The sequence below is a fragment of the Mustela erminea genome, chromosome 2 (assembly GCF_009829155.1).
Source record: "Mustela erminea isolate mMusErm1 chromosome 2, mMusErm1.Pri, whole genome shotgun sequence".
NCBI classification, from domain to species: domain Eukaryota; kingdom Metazoa; phylum Chordata; class Mammalia; order Carnivora; family Mustelidae; genus Mustela; species Mustela erminea.
In genome coordinates, this window is record NC_045615.1 from 161,664,986 (window position 1) to 161,684,663 (window position 19,678).

The following is a 19,678-nucleotide window of genomic DNA, read 5'->3' on the forward strand; positions in this document are numbered from 1 at the left end:
ATTTCTTCGTCCACAGTCGGAAGTCTTCATCAGTCTGTGGCTTAGGCTAGGAAGCCACAGATCCGAGTTCCTGACCCAATGAAACACAGCTCTCGGAAGTTTGGTTATTGTTTTCTCAGATTACCCTTGAGATTAAACACCGTTAAGTCTAGAGGACACCACGGTGTGTATTCTTGTTGACAACGAAAGATCTCATTGTCACAATGCTGAGTGACACAAAAAAGCAAGCAGAGATGATCAGAGCTCAGAAATAGGTAGGCAGGTAGATGGGAGGCAGCTGTGCGTACACAAATGCCGAATACGGCCACCTCTGCAAAGCGGAATGGCTTTTACTTTTCCGCATACACTGTTTTGTTTGAATTCCGACATGAGTATATTTTATAGTAATAGTAAGAAACAACAATAAGGCTAATTTCATTGTGAAAAGGAAAATAAAGAGAAAAGTTATACTTTTTAAAAGGAAATTAAAATACATAGTGTTAACAGAGAGCACTGAGTTTTTAAAAAGTAAACCTATACTTAGTATCTGTTCTAAAAATGAAAAGAAATCCATTTTAAAAGAAATGTGCTATTATCAGAATTCCTTAAAAAAAAAAACTGAAACATTATCTGGCAAACTGAATTTAGACCAAGTTTTCTGGAAACTTCCCTTCTGTGGACGATCTCACTCCATCAAGGCAGAGAGATAACCGGAGGGCGACATCCTAGTCTAGTCTCCTTGGCATGATCACCAAACACTTTCCAAGTCCTCTCGGGCTCCTTCCTCCCTCCAGCCTCAACTATCTTCAGCCCCCACGAGCTGACCGCAAACGCCAACCCCTACCAGTCCAGAAACTGTTGGACAGTCTCTTGCTTCCGGGCCTTTACACAAACTACTCTTACCTGCTTAAGTCCCTGCCTTGCTCTCCCTTCCGCCCTCCTACCTAAGTGACTCAGTCGCTAGGACAGGCTGGTTTTGTTCAGCTCTACATGCATGACGCCTAGCTTAATGCCTAACTGTACATTATGGAACTTAATGCAAATGAACTGAATCTAGGGAAAGGCATTCCTGGGCTCTACTCAGGGCCTGAGTCAGAAAGACCTCTGGGAAAGTTCAAAGCCCCTGAAATTTCATTCTACTATTCAGGATGTACTCTATTAAATCTGGTTCGTGGGAAGGTACTAAGCATATAATAAAATGGTAGAAGTGAAAGAGAAAAAAAATATTATGTCTTTTAAATTAAAATTAAATGTAAATCAATTATTATTTTTTTTTCCTTTTTTGAGAGAGCGAGGGGAGAGAGAGAAGGGGAAAGTGAGAGAAGGAGAGGGAGAGAGAGAGAATCCTAAGCAGGCTCCACACCAGGAGCAGATGCCCAACATGGGGCTCGGTGCTAAGACCAGGAGGTCATGACCTGAGCAGTCATCAAAAGTCGGACGCTTAACTGACTGAGCCGCTCAGGAGCCCCTAAATGTAAATCAATCTTAACTTGTGGTTTACCATGCTGCCTGCTGACTCTAAGAATTTGAGAAAACGGAGTCAACAGGTTATAAATTTAATAAAATAAAAATAATGGAGATGGTAGCTTTTAGTTGGGAAAATCTGTCTTTAGTATCTTGTTGCCTTTAGCAACTTCTGCAGTGTGTAACAAAGATCACTGCACTATTTTACTGTCCTGCTGAATAATCCTGAGCAAGTCGCTGTAACATATTTTGGGTTTTTCTTCATTGGCAGTTGTAATTATTTGTTTTTCAGTTCTGCAATGCATTGTTTTCTTAAACCAGTATGAAGATTAATATGCTTTCCTTGAACTAATGTCAGTCGTGGCTGGATGGTAAAGGAATAAAGGACAGGCCCGGGGGTAGAGGAACACGTGGGATTTTCAAAGGAGATCCTACTCATAGAAGTAACAGGAGAGTATAAAGCAGTTTTGCTTATTAATGGTTACTAAGAGCATGTTAGTAAGATACATCTAAAAATTAAAGTATAAAGAAATTGATCGATTTCCATTTTAAAACCAGAGATGGTTTAGGCTGCAATGCGGACAAAGTGCGTATACTTATACGTATAAATAATCAAATAATAATAATAACGAAGATACAAGAGTATTCTTTCCCTCAACGAAATTCAACATATCATTCCAAAAACTAGAATTGGGAAAAAAGGGGAAGGGTGATGTTCCCAATGTGTTCTTAGTCTTTTAACTCCGAAGTGTGAACTTGAGTTGAATGATGGTCTGAAATAAATGATGTCTCACAAAAGCAACATCTGAGCAGCTGCAGTCTGGTACAGAAGCACCTTGCGCACGGGAGCCACAGGTTCACTGCAGGGGGCGCTGGCCTGCACTTGCAGGAAGCAGGGAGGGGGTGAAGCTTATAATGTGGATGTTTTCTGTACTCGCTTCATTTTTTTTTTTTTAATTTTAAAAATGTCAGCAGGATTTCAGCCCACATTTGTTTTCTTCTTTAGAATTGTTTTTAAAACTATTCTATATAACTTTTAAAGGAATTTTACCAATCCTTGAAGAAAACTGTAAGTGCTAGGGAACTAACAAATATAAAAGGTAGAAAGGAGAAACTGAAAGTATTTGAAACCAGGCAAGCATAAAAAGACCAAAGGAAATGAACACTAAAGCAATAGAAAAGATCACTACCAGCAAAACAAGACATTCAAATTAAGACAAATACATTTATATATGTATATAAATTACATAAATTTATTAAATTTAAAGATAAAATTAAGACAAATAAGAAATCACAGACATATAAATAAGAACAAGATGGGAAATCTTCTGAAAAAAGTTTTAAGCAGTAACTAGTGTTCTATCTCAGCCAGAAAATACAGAGTACAGAGGTTCCTATCCCCCCCCCATTTCTGTTTCTTAAAACAGAAATCTCAAAAAAGGGAAGGAGAAAAGGAAAGGCATTATCTCAATCTTTAAAATTTACTGGATTTCAAGTATACTCTAACAGTAAAGCCCAAATATACTCTCATAAAAACACTTCTGCTGCTTGTATTATGGAAATGAGTAAGCTAACCTATGTGCTATTTGGGGGGCTCTTTAAATCAAGTGGTGGCTGTGCTGTAAGATCACCTGCCCAAGCCTCTTTGCTCTCTTTACCAGTAATAATGTTTCTGAAATGACTTACCTGGAAGCAGAAAAGACAAATGGAACAAATTACAAAATCTTCTCTGGACGCGCTTGCCGAAGGTAACACTGATGTCATGTCATATATTCCCAGAGTAAAGAAGAGGAAAAAACCCAGCAAATGACTCCAGATGTTTACGGTCTCATTCGATAAGATAAACAAACTGGAAAACAAACAGACATGCATCTCAGATTCATACAGGCTTGCTCACCATCAGCATCTAGAAGGCTAGGGACAGTTTTGGGGGCAGTGAGCCAACACTCGCTACTGAAGCCCTTACCTGTGTCTCCGCCTCTGTAAACAGGATTTCTCGCTTAGTTTACGCTCTTCCACGTCTCCGCCAGTCCTGAGGTCTTGGGGCTTTTTGGGGCTCACCTCTATTATCATAGTCACCACTTCCTTCCTCCCCTGAGGTACTGATGCCGGACCCCATCTCACCCTCCAGCCCATCTTCTCCCTACGGCTGGCACCGGCCGTCTTTATGACACCACTGTCCCCGGCAGAGTACTTGGCTCAGATCGGATGCTAGGTGTCTACAGAAATGAACGTGCGGATTCAAACTGGATGTTCGCTACCATACTTTCATGTTCAAACACAGGTATCTGAAAACCTGCTAAGTATAAGGTTAGCCACAAACTTAAAATACCTTTTCAGCACACATTACAGGCGAACGCAAAGCTAAACAGACGCGAGAGAAGCAGAATAAATACAAACTGTTCCACTGGAAAGGCTCTTATGATAGGCGTGCTGGAATAGCTTTGCTGTGGTTGTGTGAAACCAAAACAGTTCCTAGGTGGCATGAGTTTCTCCTTTTTAGGAACAATAGGTTACCTTGAGTATCGGTACCGTTTGCTCACTGAATGCCCAGCTGGTCTGAGCAGTCTTAGCGGCACAGGGTGCTGGAGACTGGACCACAGCAGCCAGGAGTCCAGAGGCTCACTGCCCCTCCCTCAACTCTCACCCTCCGCTACAAAGTAGCTCTGCGATCATAAGTCACCTAACTTCTCTGGCTTCCGCTTCTTCAATTATAAAACAAGGGAGGTGAGTGAGATGCTGCTGCAAGTCCCTTCTAGCTCCTTCACTTTGTGAAATGTTTCTCTAACTATAGACAGAACGCAACTGATTATTTATTGTTTAAAATTCTCTTGCATTTCTCTTGTGAAATCTAATCTTTTTGTTTGAATTAAGGTCTTTGACATTTGCTGGTTCACATTCCTTATTAATAAGCATCAATGTATCACTCTAACCTACTGAATTTGTAGGAATCACCATGGTTCTCACTTTCCCGTTTTTACACACCATAAACATAACAGGGTCTCACACTAGCAAACGATCATCAAGAATAAGGTGAATCTATTTATCATGAATTTTGGGCTTTATCCTGTACAAGCATCAGGCGTAAGGACTACTTACACTGGGGCAGGGCTGGAGATGCACGGATGTGACGGAGGGTATTAACTACAGGACTAGATCGATGGTCAGCACTCTGCTCTGCCTCTGCCTTAGAACCTCTCACTTTGTGAAACTCGGCGTGACCTGACTGACTGAACCGACAGGCAGAACCTTGGCACGCTCCTTCCAACTAACAGAGTGCTGGCAGAACAGTTGTGACATGCAAAACCTCTCCTTACATCCAAAATCTGTCCTGGTCACTCTGACAGCTAAGAGAGAGCAAAAGCTGAGCTTGGCTAAGACCAAGCTGGTGGGAAGAGCACTTGTTAGAATACTTACTGCCTGTGGAGAATCTACTCTTACTCTGTGAGAAGTTCTGCTTCTCTGTTCAGCTTCAACATCAGTAATTAGGGTGGTAACAAGTCACCATTAATTGAGTGCCTGTTAGGGGTCATGCCCTGTGTAGCATTTTATATACATAATCTCATTTAATCCTTACTGCTTTTTGAAGCAGGAATTGTGATTACCCTCGTTTTCACAAAAGGGTAAAGTAAGATTCAGAGAGGTCAGCCCTTGTTCAAGGTCCTGAAATGGTAAAGTGGCAGATCGGGACTTTTTGACTCCGCAGCCCAAGACCAGAGCATTACACATATTTCACTTCTCAGTCCGTGAGATTTGGACCCTCGTACCAGAATCCAGAGGATGACTGCTGCATGGTAATAAAATACTTAAGGGCATTCACGACCTGCTGTGTCCTTGTGAACTTCACCTGCATAGCAGGGCCCGGCTCTGGTTTCTTGTATAATAACTCATGCAAAGGAGACATTGGGGAGGCAAATAGTACTTAGGATTCAAATTGTGAAGGCCTGTGGGCCATCCACTGAGTAGGGATGGGCGGAATGTGATGTCACCTTGTGGCGATGAGTCCAGAACACTTTCAAGGCAGGGCGGGAAGATCTGGGGAAAGCCCTTGCTGAAAAGAAGACCGAGCATCAGATGCGGAACTGCTTCCCGAGCAACTCAACAGCCCACATGCCAGCACAGTGTGTCACTACCACATCCTACAACTAACCGATACCTGTTCCTTCATTCCCTTAAAGTGCGGCTCTGTATTTAAGTACATATAGTGAGTTTTAACGTAAATCTAGTCTAACAACCAGAACACTGATTTTTTGGTTTTGTTTTTTTAAAATCCAGGCACTCAAGGGACTCAAGGTTTTAAAGGTTTAGATGATAAAGAGATTCCTTTCTCAGAGGTGCTTCTAGGGTGCTCCGGTGCAGGGTGGTGTCGGTGACAGCTTCTCTCTGCTCCGTCTTTTCCCTACACAGCGTTTTCCACAGCGGTTATTATGCAAGAGAGTAATCACTCTGAAATGTGTGTCACTCGGACCAAACCTTAGTAGTTTCACAAGAACAGGGCAATATCTGCTGTTCTGGGCATGGCCTGGTACAGGGTCTGGCACCTGGGAGGGGCTCCCGGTACCTGCAGAATGAATGAATCAGGGCTGCTCTGAGACATCTGTCCATCTACCTGCACACACACACACACGCACACACGCACACGCACACGCACGCACGTGTGTGTACATACATATTTACGCACATGCCTATGGCAGCACCGTGACCTGTGTCCTATTATATTAATACAATTTCCTATCACACGTCACATTGGGCCCAAACCACCGGAATTTCCGCAGGGCTCATCTACAAACAGACAAAGCTTGGGTGTGCGCCGGGCAAGGACCACCCGGCCGTCGTCGGCGGGGGATGGGGGGACGGGGGGGGCTCCCAGCCGCAGCAAACGCGGAACGGGCGGCGGAGCGCCGCAGGGGGACCGCTGCGCCGGCGACGAAAGCCCTGCTAACTGTCACTCGCGCTCCTGGGCCAAGCACCGGGCGGGGCAAGAAGACCGGGGACGAGAGGGGAGACGCGGGGGAAGGAATGGGAGGGACGGGCCGGGTGGGAACGCCCGGCTCGGGGCGGCGCAGGTGGGAACGCCCGGCTCGGGGCGGCGCACGGACCCCCGACAAAAGGGGCGGGTGGGGAGGAGGGCCCCGGCGCCCCCCGCGGCGCGCCCCCCGCGGCGGCGGCGACCCCGTACCTTTTGATACACAGCCTGGAGGGCAGGTAGGCCCGGTAGCCGTCGGTGATGTACGGGTTGTCCTTGAGCGACACGGGGATCTGCTCGTAGGTGTAGAGGCGGATGCCGCGGGGCACCAGGACCGGCCAGTACTGGTAGCTGCCCAGCTCGATGTAGTGCGCGCTCTTCAGCAGCTTCTGGTGCATCCTTCCCGCGCCGCCGCCCCCGCGCCGGGGAGCTCGTCCGGGCCCCGCCTCCCCGGGGAGGGGGCTTCGCCGCGCCGCCGCCGCCCCCGCCCCGGAGCCCGGGAACGCGGCGCGAGGTCCTACGGTCCCGCCGCCGCCCAGGCCCCGCTCGGCGATCACACCGGCCGGCCCCCGCCGTCAGCGCCCCGGCGCACCCGGCGGCGTCGCAGCCTCCTCTGACGTCAGCACGCCGCGGCCGGCCCCACCCCTCGGCCTCTTCTGGGGCGGGGCCGGCTGGGGCTGGGGCGGGGCCGGCGGGCCGGGGGCGGGTCAGGGGCGGGGCCGGCGGGCCGGGGGCGGGTCAGGGGCGGGGCCGGCGGGACGCGGGAACGGATGCGCGCGCGGGGCCGTCCGGTGGTTTCCGACCCGCGAAGCCGAGGCGCGGGTCTGTCTCGGTCGGTGAGAAGAGCGCGGGGCCGTGCGGACGAGCACCGGCGGCGTTTTCCTCAGGGGCCGAGGACAGAGCTCGCTGGGAGCGAACGGAGAGCGAGAGCGGACTCGTCCGGGCTGCACGGTGGGAATCCGCGGGGAGCGTCGACGGACCGGTTCTCCGAGCCGCGGCCGGTCGGTCCACCGCACCGCGGTCCCGCAGCACGACGGAGTGTGGTCCAGCCCCGGAGGAGCCCCGGCGGCGGCCGTCCCCGGTGCGTTCCCCGACGTGACACAGTGCGCGCTGGACGACATCGACGGCTCGAGGCCAAAGCCGGGCCGCGCCGGGGCGGGGCGGGGCGGGCAAGTCGCGGAGGCGTCCGGGGAGCCTGGGACGCTGGGGGTTCGTCTCTTTCTTTTTTATTTTTTTTAAGATTTTATTTGTTTATTTGACAGTTCACATGTCGGCAGAGAGAGAGGAGGAAGCGGGCTCCCCGCCCAGCAGAGAGCCCGACGCGAGGCTCGATCCCAGGACCCTGAGGTCGCGACCTGAGCCGGAGGCAGCGGCTCAACCCACGCAGCCCCCCGCGCCCGCGCCTGCGCAGTCCGTGTCCTTCCTGGGCCCTGGGCTGGACGCGGGCGGCGGCCGCGGTCCGGTGCTTGAGGCGGAAGCAGACGGTGCCCGGCGACGGTCAGAGGCCGAGACGCGCCGCGGGACGGCGGCGGGAAGAGCCGAGAAGGGGCGGCCGCCCGACCGCCGCCGCGACTGACTCCCGCGTGGGCCGCGACTGAGTCCCGCGTGGGCCGCACAGCTTGCGCCCCGTCTCGCCCTCCGGTCGCTCCCGCGGTTGCCGCTCGTCCGCCCTCGTGCGGGTCAGGCGCTCGGAAGGAGGAAGCGAGCGGACGGACGGGCGAAGCCGGCCGGCGCCGCAGTCACGTGGGAGGCCCGCGGACGGGACGGTCCGGGCGCAAGACGCGGACTTTTCCCTTTTCCAGCGGCCGCGTGGCCGGGGGCCCGTCGGGCACGGCAGAGCCCGAAGGGACGGGCGCAAGGCCCCACAGAGGGCGGGCAGCGGCCGCACCGTGAGGCCTCCGGACCTTCGGCCGGTGCGACGGCGGCCTGAGCGGCCTGCTGCAGGCCTCGCACCCCGGCGGGCCCCGGCTCCCGCGGAGAGGTGGGGGCAGCCGCCGCAGCCGGAGAGCTCGGCGCCCCCGAGGTGGCCGGCTCGGCCTGAACCCCCCAGGGAGACGCACTGGGAAAGTGGCAGCCGCGCGCCCTGCGCCGGGAGACGCGTCCCCGCATGGGGAGAGACTCGAGGTGGGGGAGGGGGCGCCCCCCGGGGGCTGGAGGCCCTGCGTCCTCGCCGGGGCCAGGGCCCGGGCCCAGGGGCTGCGCCGCTGCGGTGGGGCCGTCGGCCTGTGCCGGGCACGTGCGCGAGCCTCGACGGTCCCGGGCCGGGCGCGGAGACGGGCCACCGCCGTGGAGCATCTGGGTGAGTGAGATTTCTTTTTCTTTCTTTTCCCTTTTCTTGCCCTTGACTTTCCTCCTTCCTTCCTGTATACCCTTTCTGCGATTTCTACAGCCGTCCCGGCGCCGAGTGAGACTCCCGGCTGTCGAAATGGGCACAAGGAGTCCAACTAGGCGCCACAGGTTTCCTAGACGGGGAGAACACAGGAGTTAAGGCGTTTTCCCATGTTCCAGCAGCATCGACATTTGAAAGTCACAGAAAATGTGATCCCTGCAATTTCTCTACTTGATCTGTAAGCCTCAGTGTTTCTCAGGATTCTTTCTTCAGTTTTTTTTTTTTTTTAATATTCTATTTTTACTGTTTATATTTTCTTTAAGGTAACGCTGCTCACATTTGGAGTTTCAGGCCAGATCTCCTTTCTGGGCATCTGGGTTCACATTTAGAACTGGACATAGAAACTTGAAATACTAAAACCGAACTCATTCTCTTTTCTCCTAAATCTGTTTTTTCTCCCTTATCCCTATTCACTCAGTGTTTTAAGCCGCAGAGTTATTTCCTCCCCGGCCCCATTTTATTAGTATTTTGCTTTCTGCCTTTCCCCATCACCTTTAGCAGTTCCTCACCAATGATGTCATCTCCCCGGCCTCATTAGGCTGATCTGAAAATGCAAATGAACAACAAAGAGTTCGTCAATTTAACTATATCTTCTTTAATCCGACACTCAGGTTTCTGAAGACAAGGACAAAAGGGCATGGGTTCCTATCTCTGTGGAACTTCCAACACCACTTTGGATATTTTAAACATTCACGGAATACTTTAGGCCCCCCCACCCCCGATATCAGGAGATAACCCCTTTCCTGTTTCACAGAGGAAATAGAGAACAGAGAGTGGGAATTTCCTCAGCTTTCTGCTGTTAGCCCTCCATCTCTACGTTCACCACAGATTTTTGTTTCCTTTCCATTGTCTCCGTAGAAATGACCACTTTTAGCCTCTTACTTAGGGTCAACCTGCTACCTGTTTTTGGTATCACATTCCCTTTAGTCTCCTCTTGGATTTTGCTCTGTCAGTTGTCCTTCTCTCAAATGCATCTGCAATGTCCTGCTCTTTATTTTTTATCTCCCTTTGGCACATAAACCTGTTCAAGTCTCATTCATTTTAAACCAAATGATCTCACTGATAGGAGGAATTTGAGAAATAAGACAGACGGTCATAGGAGAAGGGAGAGAAAAATGAAACAAGATGAAACCAGAGAGGGAGACAAACCATGAGAGACTCTTAGTCTCAGGAAACAAACTGAGGGTTTGCTGGAGGGGTGGGGGGTGGGGGGATGGGGCAGCTGCGTGATGGACACTGGGGAGGGCATGTGCTATGGGGAGCGCTGTGCATTGTGTAAGACTGATGAGTCACAGACCTGTACCCCTGAAACAAATAACACATTATATGTTAAGAAAAATTATTAAAAAAATAAACCAAGTGAGCAAAAAGAAAAGAGAAAACCTCTTTCTTTGCCCTATGTCATCTTAAACTTACACCTCTCTCTGCTTCCATTCTCAACGGCACTTCTACCAACACAAGTCTACATTGGTTGTTCCCATTTCTTACTTTCCTTTTGTTCCTTATCTCACGGCAGTCTCACTTTTGCTCTACAGTTTTATTGAAGCTTCTTTTTCCAGAAATGCTAAACTCATTGGACACTTAAAAAACAAAACAAAACAAACAAACCTCTAGGAGCGCCTGGGTGGCTCAGTCAGGCGACTGCTTTCCGCTCAGGTCATGGTCTCAGGGTCCTAGGATTGAGCCCCACATCGGGCTCTCTGCTCAGCGGGGAGCCTACTTCTCCTTCTCCCTCTATCTGTTGCTCTGCCTACTTGTACTGTTTTTCTTTAATAAATAAATAAATAAATAAATAAAACTCTCTTAATTCTAAAATAGAAATACAGGAACAAACATAGCACAACAAAATGGCCAGTCACACTAGTATCCATTTCATGTTCTTCATGCCAATCACAGTCTTTAACCTTCCTCTAAAGTAATCAAACCCTGACTTTTCATGAGAGACTGTGGACTCCCAGAAACAAACGGAGGCTTTTAGAGGGGAGGGGTGGGGAGGGTGGATGAGTCGGCTGGTGGTTATTAAGGAGGGCACGTATTGCATGGAGCACTGGGTGTTCAAACAATGAATCTTGGTACACTAGATTAAAAACTAATGATGCACTCTACGGTGACTAACATAATAAAAAACCAAAAAACCAAAGGCAAAAGTCACCCCCTTGGGCTTTTTGATGTTTTTTTTATCCAAGTGTACATCCCTTGACCTGTAGCTTTAGTCCGCCCATTAAAAAAAAATGTGATCTATCTTTTAATCCTTTTTTAAATGTACAGGTTTTCCTTCATTCCTTTCATTACTTACAGTTTGTCTGTGAAAGAACTAATACATTTTCTCATAGTGTGAATTCTGCTGTTTGTAGAACCATGGCACAGTTCCATATGTTACTCTGTCCTCTGTATTTTCTGCAAACTGCCAGTGAGATCCAGAAGCTTGTTCAGATTCCTGTTTGTTCCTTTTGGCAAGACTATAGGTGGTAAGGTGTTCTTTCACCTGAAGACACCTAATGTCCGGTTTTGTTCTTTTTTGATGTTATCAGTCATTGATGTTCAGTGCCTACATCCATTAATTCATGGTGTTTGTAAAATAGTGATGATAAAATTTTGTGACTTTGTTTCCATATGTTAACTGGAATAATGTTCATAAGGAGATACTCCTTATCTACTATTTGGTTACTTAGTGTTATAGGTCAAATAAGGAAAGGGAGATTGTTGATTCTTTCATTTTATTTACCTAGGTTTCAAGAGAGCAAGTTGGTTCCTGTTATCTTCAAAAGGACCAATTTAATTAAAAACATGACCTTGAACCCATGAATTTAAGGGTATTTAATCATTTTAATTCATTATGGTTCATTTCTTCATCGATACTCAAATTGTTTCATCTTTGATCAGTGGGAACCTCTGCAGATTTGGCTCCTCAGTCCTTATGGTGTGACTGTAGTAGTCTTAATAGCTTCTTTCTTTCTGGTGTGTCAAGATGGTCCTGGCTCATCATGTGGATTTGTGAATTTACTTCTCTAGATTTGTAATCAGTCATTTCCCCAGAAAGCCCTTGCACAGGGATCAATTGTAGCCTTCAAGAGATGTATTCAAGTCTTAATTGTTGGTACCTCTGAATGTGACTTTACTTGGAAATAGGACCTTTGCGCATGCAGTTAAGCTTAAGATCTCCAGGACCTTAAATTCAATGACTGTGTCTTTATGAGAGAAGGGAGAGGAGGATTTTAGACATGCAGGCCCAGAGGATGAACATGTAAAGACAGAGGTCCAGAAGAAGGCATGTGAAGTGTTAGAGGACCAACCTGGTTTCTCATTGTTGCTTAAAATGTGAAGGAAGGAGATGAATGGAAGAAAGGAGCTGTTAAGCAAAAAAGATTCAAGCCCCTGATGATTTGGGGAGGTTCTCCTACTGTCTAGGTCACAAGGATACCAAAATGAGAAAGTTCATTGTTGGAAAAATATATTCTAGAGAGAGGGTCAGGGATGTAGCCAGGCAGCCTTTTGCTTAAAATAAATAAATAAATAAGTAATTAGGCTTGTGACTTGTGGATTTACTCAATCAACTCAGCAGAAACCAGGAGCAGAGAGATGGGATGATCCAGGAAACATCTGTGGAGAACCCTCTCTTGTCTAATGGAATAGACCTCCGTGACATAGATAGGTGGCCCACCAGGACCCACGGGGGCTACATTTGAAAATGTAACATTAGCAGAAACACTGACAGCTTGGACTGAAGGGCACAGAGAGAGAGAAAATGAGGGAAGGCTTTTGGACTTCCAAGATCCTACAGGTAGGAAACTGCCCAGTAGAGTTACTTGGCTGCAAACATGTGTTATCTTTTTTTTTTTTTTTTAAGATTTTATTTATTTATTTGACAGAGAGCGAGAGATCACAAGTAGGCAGAGGCAGGCAGAGCAGGGGAAAGCAGGCTCCCCGCTGAGCAGAGAGCCCGATGTGGGGCTCGATCCCAGGACCCCGAGATCATGACCTGAGCCGAAGGCAGAGGCCTAACCCACTGAGCCACCCAGATGCCCCCATGTGTTATTTTTTGAGAAAGAGGAAGAATATCTCCAAGGGCAGAGCCCCAATGGCACAGAGACTGGTAAGTTCCCATCATATGCTCAGAGGCTTAGCATTGGGCCATAGAGGATTCTTTTCAGGCCTTGAAACCTAAAGGAATTTGTCCTTCTGGTTTTGGAATTTGCTTGGGACTGGTGACCCCTTTTGTCCTTCCAGCGTCTCTCTTTTGCAGTGCAAGTGTCTGTCTCGTGCCTGTTCTACCATTGTGTTTTGGAAGCAGATAATTTGTTTTGTACTTTTACAGGACTACAGATGGAGAGGAATTTTGTCCCAGGGTGGATCATACCTAGCATCTCATTCATACCTAATTTTGATGAGATTTGGGGTTTTTGGGCAGATGATAGTTAGATGAGTTTTTACAGTTGATGCTGTAATTGGATGAGACTTTTGGGGATGTTGGCATGGAGTGAACATATTTTGTATGCTGGTGGACATGAATTTTAGTGGGCAAACTAGTGTGGTGAGAGGTGGCTCCTCAAAAGATATGTCCTTCTGGATCCTGTGAATGTGACCTTACTTGGAAAAGTAATCTTTGTAGGTGTGATTAAGTTAAAGGATAGAAGAGATCATTCTGGGTTGAGTTGGGCCTTCAGTCCAGTGATACGTTTCCCTGTAAGAGAAAGAAGAGGATAAGACAGACACATAGGGAAGTCCATGTGAAGACAGAAGTAGAGATTGTAGTTATGCTTCAGAAACTAAGGAAGATCTGAAGGAACCAGAAATTTGGAAGAGACAAGGAGTAATTCTCCCCTAGCACTTTCATGGGAAGTCTGGTCCTGCTGACGCTTCAATTTCAGACTTCTAGCTTCCAGAACTATGAAAGAATACATTTCTACCCTTTTAAGCCAGAAAGTTTGTGGTAATTTGTTACAGCTGCCCTAGGAATCTAACACAGCCTTGGTTTTCCTTAGTAGAAAATAGTGTTTCAAGACTACAATATGGTGCATTGATATATTTAAAGATTAGATACCATAGGAGTTCATACTGATATTTCCAATTAAAATTCAGCACTACAGGGATTTCTCTCTCTGCCTGTACCTCTCTTTTTATTTTCTTTTTCTTTTTGTGATTTTTATTTATATATTAGAAAGAGATAACAAGCAGGCAGAGAGGCCGAGGGAGAGGGAGAAACAGACTCAGTGTGGTGCAGGGAACCCGATGCTGGGACTCCATCCCAGGACTCTGGGATCATGACCTGAGCCAAAGGCAGATGCTTACTTAACCAACTGAGCCACCCAGGTGCCCCTCTTCTCTCTCTCTCTTTTTTTTTTTTATTACAGTAACTTTGTTTGGGATTTGACCTCTATATTTTTTATTGTTCATTTTTAAGCAAATTTATTTTTCCTGAACTTCAGAAGGCTGCTTGTTTTAGACAGTGTTCCTAACGTTTTGGAATTCCCTCTGCTGTTGTTTCTATATACAAAAATGGAGAGCTTTTCCTGACCTTTGCTGACTCAGCTCATCTTTTGCACTTTTCTCTGCATCTTTTCTTTTCTTTGTCTGGTTATATCTGTCTTTCTTAATTTCTATTGTGCTCTTGGCAAGCTCTCTCAAAATAGGGTGGGAGCTCTGTCCTGGCTGAGAGCCTTGGGGGGTCAATCTTAAGCATACACAAGGGCTAGAATGCCCCAGCCCTTCTGTGTCATCCCGCACACCTCTTATGTTCCCTGGGCTGGACAGAGTCCTTCCTGGGCTCAGCTGTGGCTTTTAATTTGTTCTGCATCCTTTCCAATGAATATCTCTCGGTCTGTCAGGTGCCTTGTGGCCTCCCTCTGCTTTTTCCTTCACATATACCTGTAAAAGGACACAAAGTCTTATGATTTGCTCATGTTTTGAGATTTGTAGGGATATTATAGTATGTATTTATTTTTATAACCTTTTCATATATTTTTTGTTTTGCTCTCTAGCTCTTCTCATTTTCTGTAAAGATTGCAGAAAACCCAAAATCTGTGATGGGAACACCACTGCCGTCTTCTTTATGTCTCTGTCGACAGGTTCTTTTTAATCCTCATTTTACTGACTTATCTGCAGCACTTATTTCTAACCACTTTGCCTTTCTTTCCTTCTTTGGTGTCAGCAACCATGCTTTCCTGGTTTTCTTTTTATTTTTCTTAGCATATTATCTCATTCTCTTTTGTGGTCACTTCTTTTGTCCGTCTCTCAAACACCCGTGTTCCTGAGGGTTCTGCTCCTGATCCTTTTTTCCTTCACTCTTTGTACACTGTAATTAGACTTTAATCTTCTGGATTCTATGGCTTAATTTCCACGTATATGGGTACTGATACCCAAATCTCTACCCTTGCAACATACCTCAATATCCAGTTTCCTACTAGATATTTCCACTTGTCTCTCATGACCATTGGACTCAGAAACATACCAAAACAAGTTCAAAATTTTTCTCTTCAATTCTTGTTTCACCTATTTTTATGGATGGTACCACCATCCATCTAGAAATTCAGAAGTCAGCTAACGTAAGAGGTAAAAAATAAGTACAACTTACTTGCTGACCCTAATAGATACGTAGGGGCTTCTGGGAGAGTTGATTTGAGCTGTGAAGAGTACAGTTATTAATAGGGATGTCTGCCCTGGGTTGGGGGTAGCATCCTAGTTTCACTCATTTGCAGCTGCGTGCTAGAATCTTCCCGCCTTTTCCCTTCTCCCATTCAGACAGTCGCTGTGTACTGCTGGATTCTGTCCCTGTTGAGTCTCTCAGTTCCACCCCCTTTCCATTCCTGTCATCACTGCTGTCATTTAAATCTCAGCCGTGTCTCACCAGCTCCCTCTGGTCCCCATCTTCAACTCAATCCAGTCTCTTCCCCTGTGCCCTTTAAAACCTAAATCTTATTTGTTGCTATAAACAAGCAGAGAGACAAACCTGTAGTTTCTAGCTATACCCTACTGGATTTACTTCAAGCCCTTTAAAATGAGGGCTTGACCTAGACTTTGCGTTTGGATTACAGTGAGCCCTGTCTCACTCAGCTGCCTCACCCACCACTCAAATGAGATACTGAACTACTCAGAGTTTCCCGAATGCCCCACATTATTGCAGTCTCCTTTGCACATGTTGTTCCCTCTGCTAGAGGCTCTTGACCCTTTCTCTCCTTTCTGGGCCGGGACACTCCCACTAACACTTGAGGTCTCTACTGCAGCATCACTTTTCTAGGAAACTTTTCTTTCTTTTTTTTTTTTTTAAGAAGGAAAGAGAGAGAGAGAAAGAGAGGGAGGCACGCGCGCGCGCGCGCACACACACACACACACACACACGGCAGAGGGAGAGGGAGAAAGGGAATCTTAAGTAGTCTCCGTGCCCGGGGCTGAGCCTGATGTGGTGCTGACTCTCAGACCCCTGCGATCATGACGGAGCCAAAATCAAGAGTTAGGTGCTCACTGGACAGAGCCGCCCAGACACACCTGGGGAACTTTGTGCCCCTTATTCCAGCTATAGGTTCAGTGCTTTTCCTCTGTGTCCCCCGGCATCTGTGCAAACTATAGGATTGAATTTACCGTACTCCAAGGCAATTGCCTTCTTTCCTACAGGTATTTTATGTCCTTTAAGGGGTCTTTGTAGTTCCATTGCCTTAGGTGTTCAGTATGATTTTTTTTTTTAATAAACTCTTTATTTTGAGGTCTTTGTAGACTCATATGCAATTGTAAGAAATAATATATGGAGATAGCCCTGTGCCCTTTGCCACAGTGGTGACACTGTCACAATCGCGATATTACATTGATGCGGCCCTGATTTGGACTCTTTCCATCACCACAGACTCCTTCCTGTTGTCCTATTATAGCCACACCTACTTCACTCTTATTCTCACTCTCTTCTTAACCCCTAGTATCTGCTCTCTTGTCTGATATTTCTATGATTTTGTCAATTCAAGAAATGTTATATAAATGGAATAATGCTGTGTATATAACTTTTGGAACTGGCCTTTTTCATTCAGGATGGTTACTTAGAAATTCATCCAAGATGTTGTGTGTATGACCAGTTCATTTTTTTTTCAGTTGCTGAGTAGTGTTCCATGACATTTATGTGCCACCATGTGTTTAACCGGACACCTGTTGAGGGATATTTGGGTTACTTCCAGTTTTGGGCTATTATAAATGTAACTGCTCTGAACATTTCATTTAGAATTTAGAACATTCTGAATATACTGGAAGATACCACAGAGCAGAAATCAGTAAGGCTTGAATGTGATAAGCATTTCATTACTTTAGGGGTCAGGGTTTTTTAGGCTAAACTGTATACAACAATAGTGAGGTTTAACTTCTCACAAATGATATAGAGACACTACACTAAAATTTTTAATCTCCAAATGGCTGCACATTGAAAATTATATTTAATAGCCCCCATAAATGATGCATAGCTTGTTAGCCATGAATGTACATTCAAGATGTAACCATAAGTCCTTTCATTTGTTTTTTCTATTCCTGTAGAAAATAATTTTTATTTTAGTGTTCCACTGGAGTGTTGGCCTTGGTAGGATAGTTTTGCTGGGCGTGAGGAAGATTATGAGAAGTTCCCAGCATGCAGTGTTTATAAGGAAGATCAAATGAGGAGCTGAAAAAGAGGTGAGAGGAGTCCTGGGTGGCTCAGTAGTTACGTGGCTGACTCTTGGTTTTGGCTCAGGTCATGATCTCTCAGTTCACGAGGTCAAGACCTGTGTTGGACTCCCCACTTAATGGGGAGTCTGATTCTTTCCCTGTGCCCCTTCCCCTGCTCACATGCTCTCTCTCTCACTGCCTATCAAAAATAAAATAAAATAAATAAAAAAAAAGAGGTGGGAGACAGGGAAAAGGAGGCAGGAACACTTGAAGTCTTGCATGATCAGCAGACAGTGAACCCGTCAAGGACAGGAAATGTTTCTGGTTCACCGCTGCACTCAGGTTAGAGGACAGTGCCCGGCACATAGTAGGTGCACAACAAATGTTCACTGAACAGATGAAGGAAGGTATGTTCTAAAATGGGAAGGCGGAGTCTATTCTGAAAGGAGAGATAGGGGAGTTTCTAAACTAAATTTACATCCGTAACTAAGTTTCCCTAAGCTTGGCCCTGTGGAAGATTACAGAGCCATAGTGCTGACGTGGGAGGCTGTGGAATTTTCCTTCTACAAGGTCTGTCAAAAGAAGATAGATGCTTATGTGTCTGGAAGGGTTCCTATGAAAAACAGAACATTGATCTGAGTAAATGGAATAGCCTCTGGCCCTTTTTTTCCTGGGGCTTGTTTTGCTTTTTAATTTCAAGAAATGCAATGCAAAAGCTATACCATTACCATCACACAAGCGACAGTAACATTTGTTGAGCGTTTAATGTATGCCAGGCAGCGGGCTGAGTGTGTCATCTGTGTGCTGATGAGTTACTGGATTTTTGAGAATTCTTGTGGATTTCGCTGTGTAGTAACACAGTATTCCTGCAGATGTCACTCTTTCCCCGCAGAATGTTACCCCTTGAGACAGTCTTAACACTGAGATAGGGCTGAGACACAAGTGATTTTAGAGTCAACTTGCTAAGATTCAAAAAAATCAGCATGTTATCTATATTTGAATTGACGTTCCTAAAGAAGAATCGGCCTTCCCACTAGAAAGTTACATATAAAAAGTTCTTTTAAAGTAGAAAACTTGGTGATCAATTCATACACTTTTTAAATGGCTTTTCCATTTTACCTCTATCTTTATCATAAAAGAAGGTAATTTTTTGTCCTGTTTCCCTCAGGAACAGTAAGTAAAGAATTTTTTTGAAAGGCAGTCTTCGGCTCAGACAGTGGATGGAAAGCTCCTCCCTTCCCCTGTATTTCATTTTGTGTCGCCCTATCTCATTTCTGACTTGTTTTCCTCCTCTGGTGGGGGGTATGCGCCTGACCTTGGGGAAGTGGCTGAAGCCAACTGTTCCTTCGTGGAATCCCAGCCATCAGCTTTATTTCCCCCCAGACCTTAGCTTTTCCTTCCAGCTTGTGGCCATAGCTGGCACCATCTCCACAGCCTTTTGGAAACACACAGCTGCAGGATTGAAGAGTGAAGCAGAATGAGCCTCATGCCCAGAAAAATAGCATTTTCTTTCTTACTATCTCATGGCATTTGCAAAAACATGCTTTTCGGCTCACATGACTCTCCTGATGCTTCTGGGCAAATGCACAGAACCGGTCTTAGCTCTGCCGCACTGCTCACTGCTCGGCTGGCCAGTACTCAGTATTCACGATGAGTGACAGCCTCTAGTTCTCTGATACATTTTTGAAACATTTAAGGTTTCATATCCCAGAGAAAAATTCTGTGAAATCTTTCTCTCTTTCCTCAGATCCCTTGGTGGAGCTCTGAGGCAGTGCTTCGAGTGTGCTCTGTTGATGGTCTGCATCTGCATTACGAGAGTGTTTGTTTAAAATAAAAAATAAATTTAAAAAAAAAAAAGGAGGGCAAAATCTTAGACCTGTCTCTCTTCACAAGCGTAGAACTAGATTCTCTGGATAATTTATAAGAAACAACATCAATTCTTTCTCTCACTAAGGTTTGAAAACTGCTGAAAGACAGACCGTGTTCTCAGGAGCTAACAGTTCCCCAAACAGATCAGAAATCTGATTTGGTCCTTGTCTCCAACTGCTGCCCCTTCTCACTGGGGGTTCTCTTAAGGGCTCTCCCACATTCTTCATCCTCAGAGTTTATCCCCAGGGTCTTTATTTACTAAAGATGATCTGAGAATCCCTCACTGTTCCGTGCATTTTAATAATGTTGCCAGTACTAGCTTCAGGGGACCCTAAGTGCCGGCATGTTTATCCTATACTAAACCTTGTACAGTCAGAACTTCATGCTTGCTTCTGTTC

At 46.3% G+C, this 19,678-nt stretch overlaps 1 protein-coding gene across 3 annotated transcripts in view; it reads right to left on the reverse strand.

Moving 5' to 3' along the window:
• The window catches only part of PAQR3 (progestin and adipoQ receptor family member 3), a 33,059-nt gene extending 26,041 nt beyond the window's left edge, over positions 1 to 7,018 (reverse strand). For all 3 annotated transcript variants that reach the window (XM_032334696.1, XM_032334695.1, XM_032334694.1), the window contains exons 1-2: positions 6,623 to 7,018; positions 3,130 to 3,292 (exon numbers count right to left, since the gene is read on the reverse strand). In XM_032334696.1, coding sequence (XP_032190587.1) covers positions 3,130 to 3,292; positions 6,623 to 6,807 — 348 coding nt within the window. In that variant the 5' untranslated portion in view covers positions 6,808 to 7,018. The remainder of the gene's footprint in view (positions 1 to 3,129; positions 3,293 to 6,622) is intronic.
• Between the last annotated feature and the right edge of the window lie 12,660 nt (positions 7,019 to 19,678).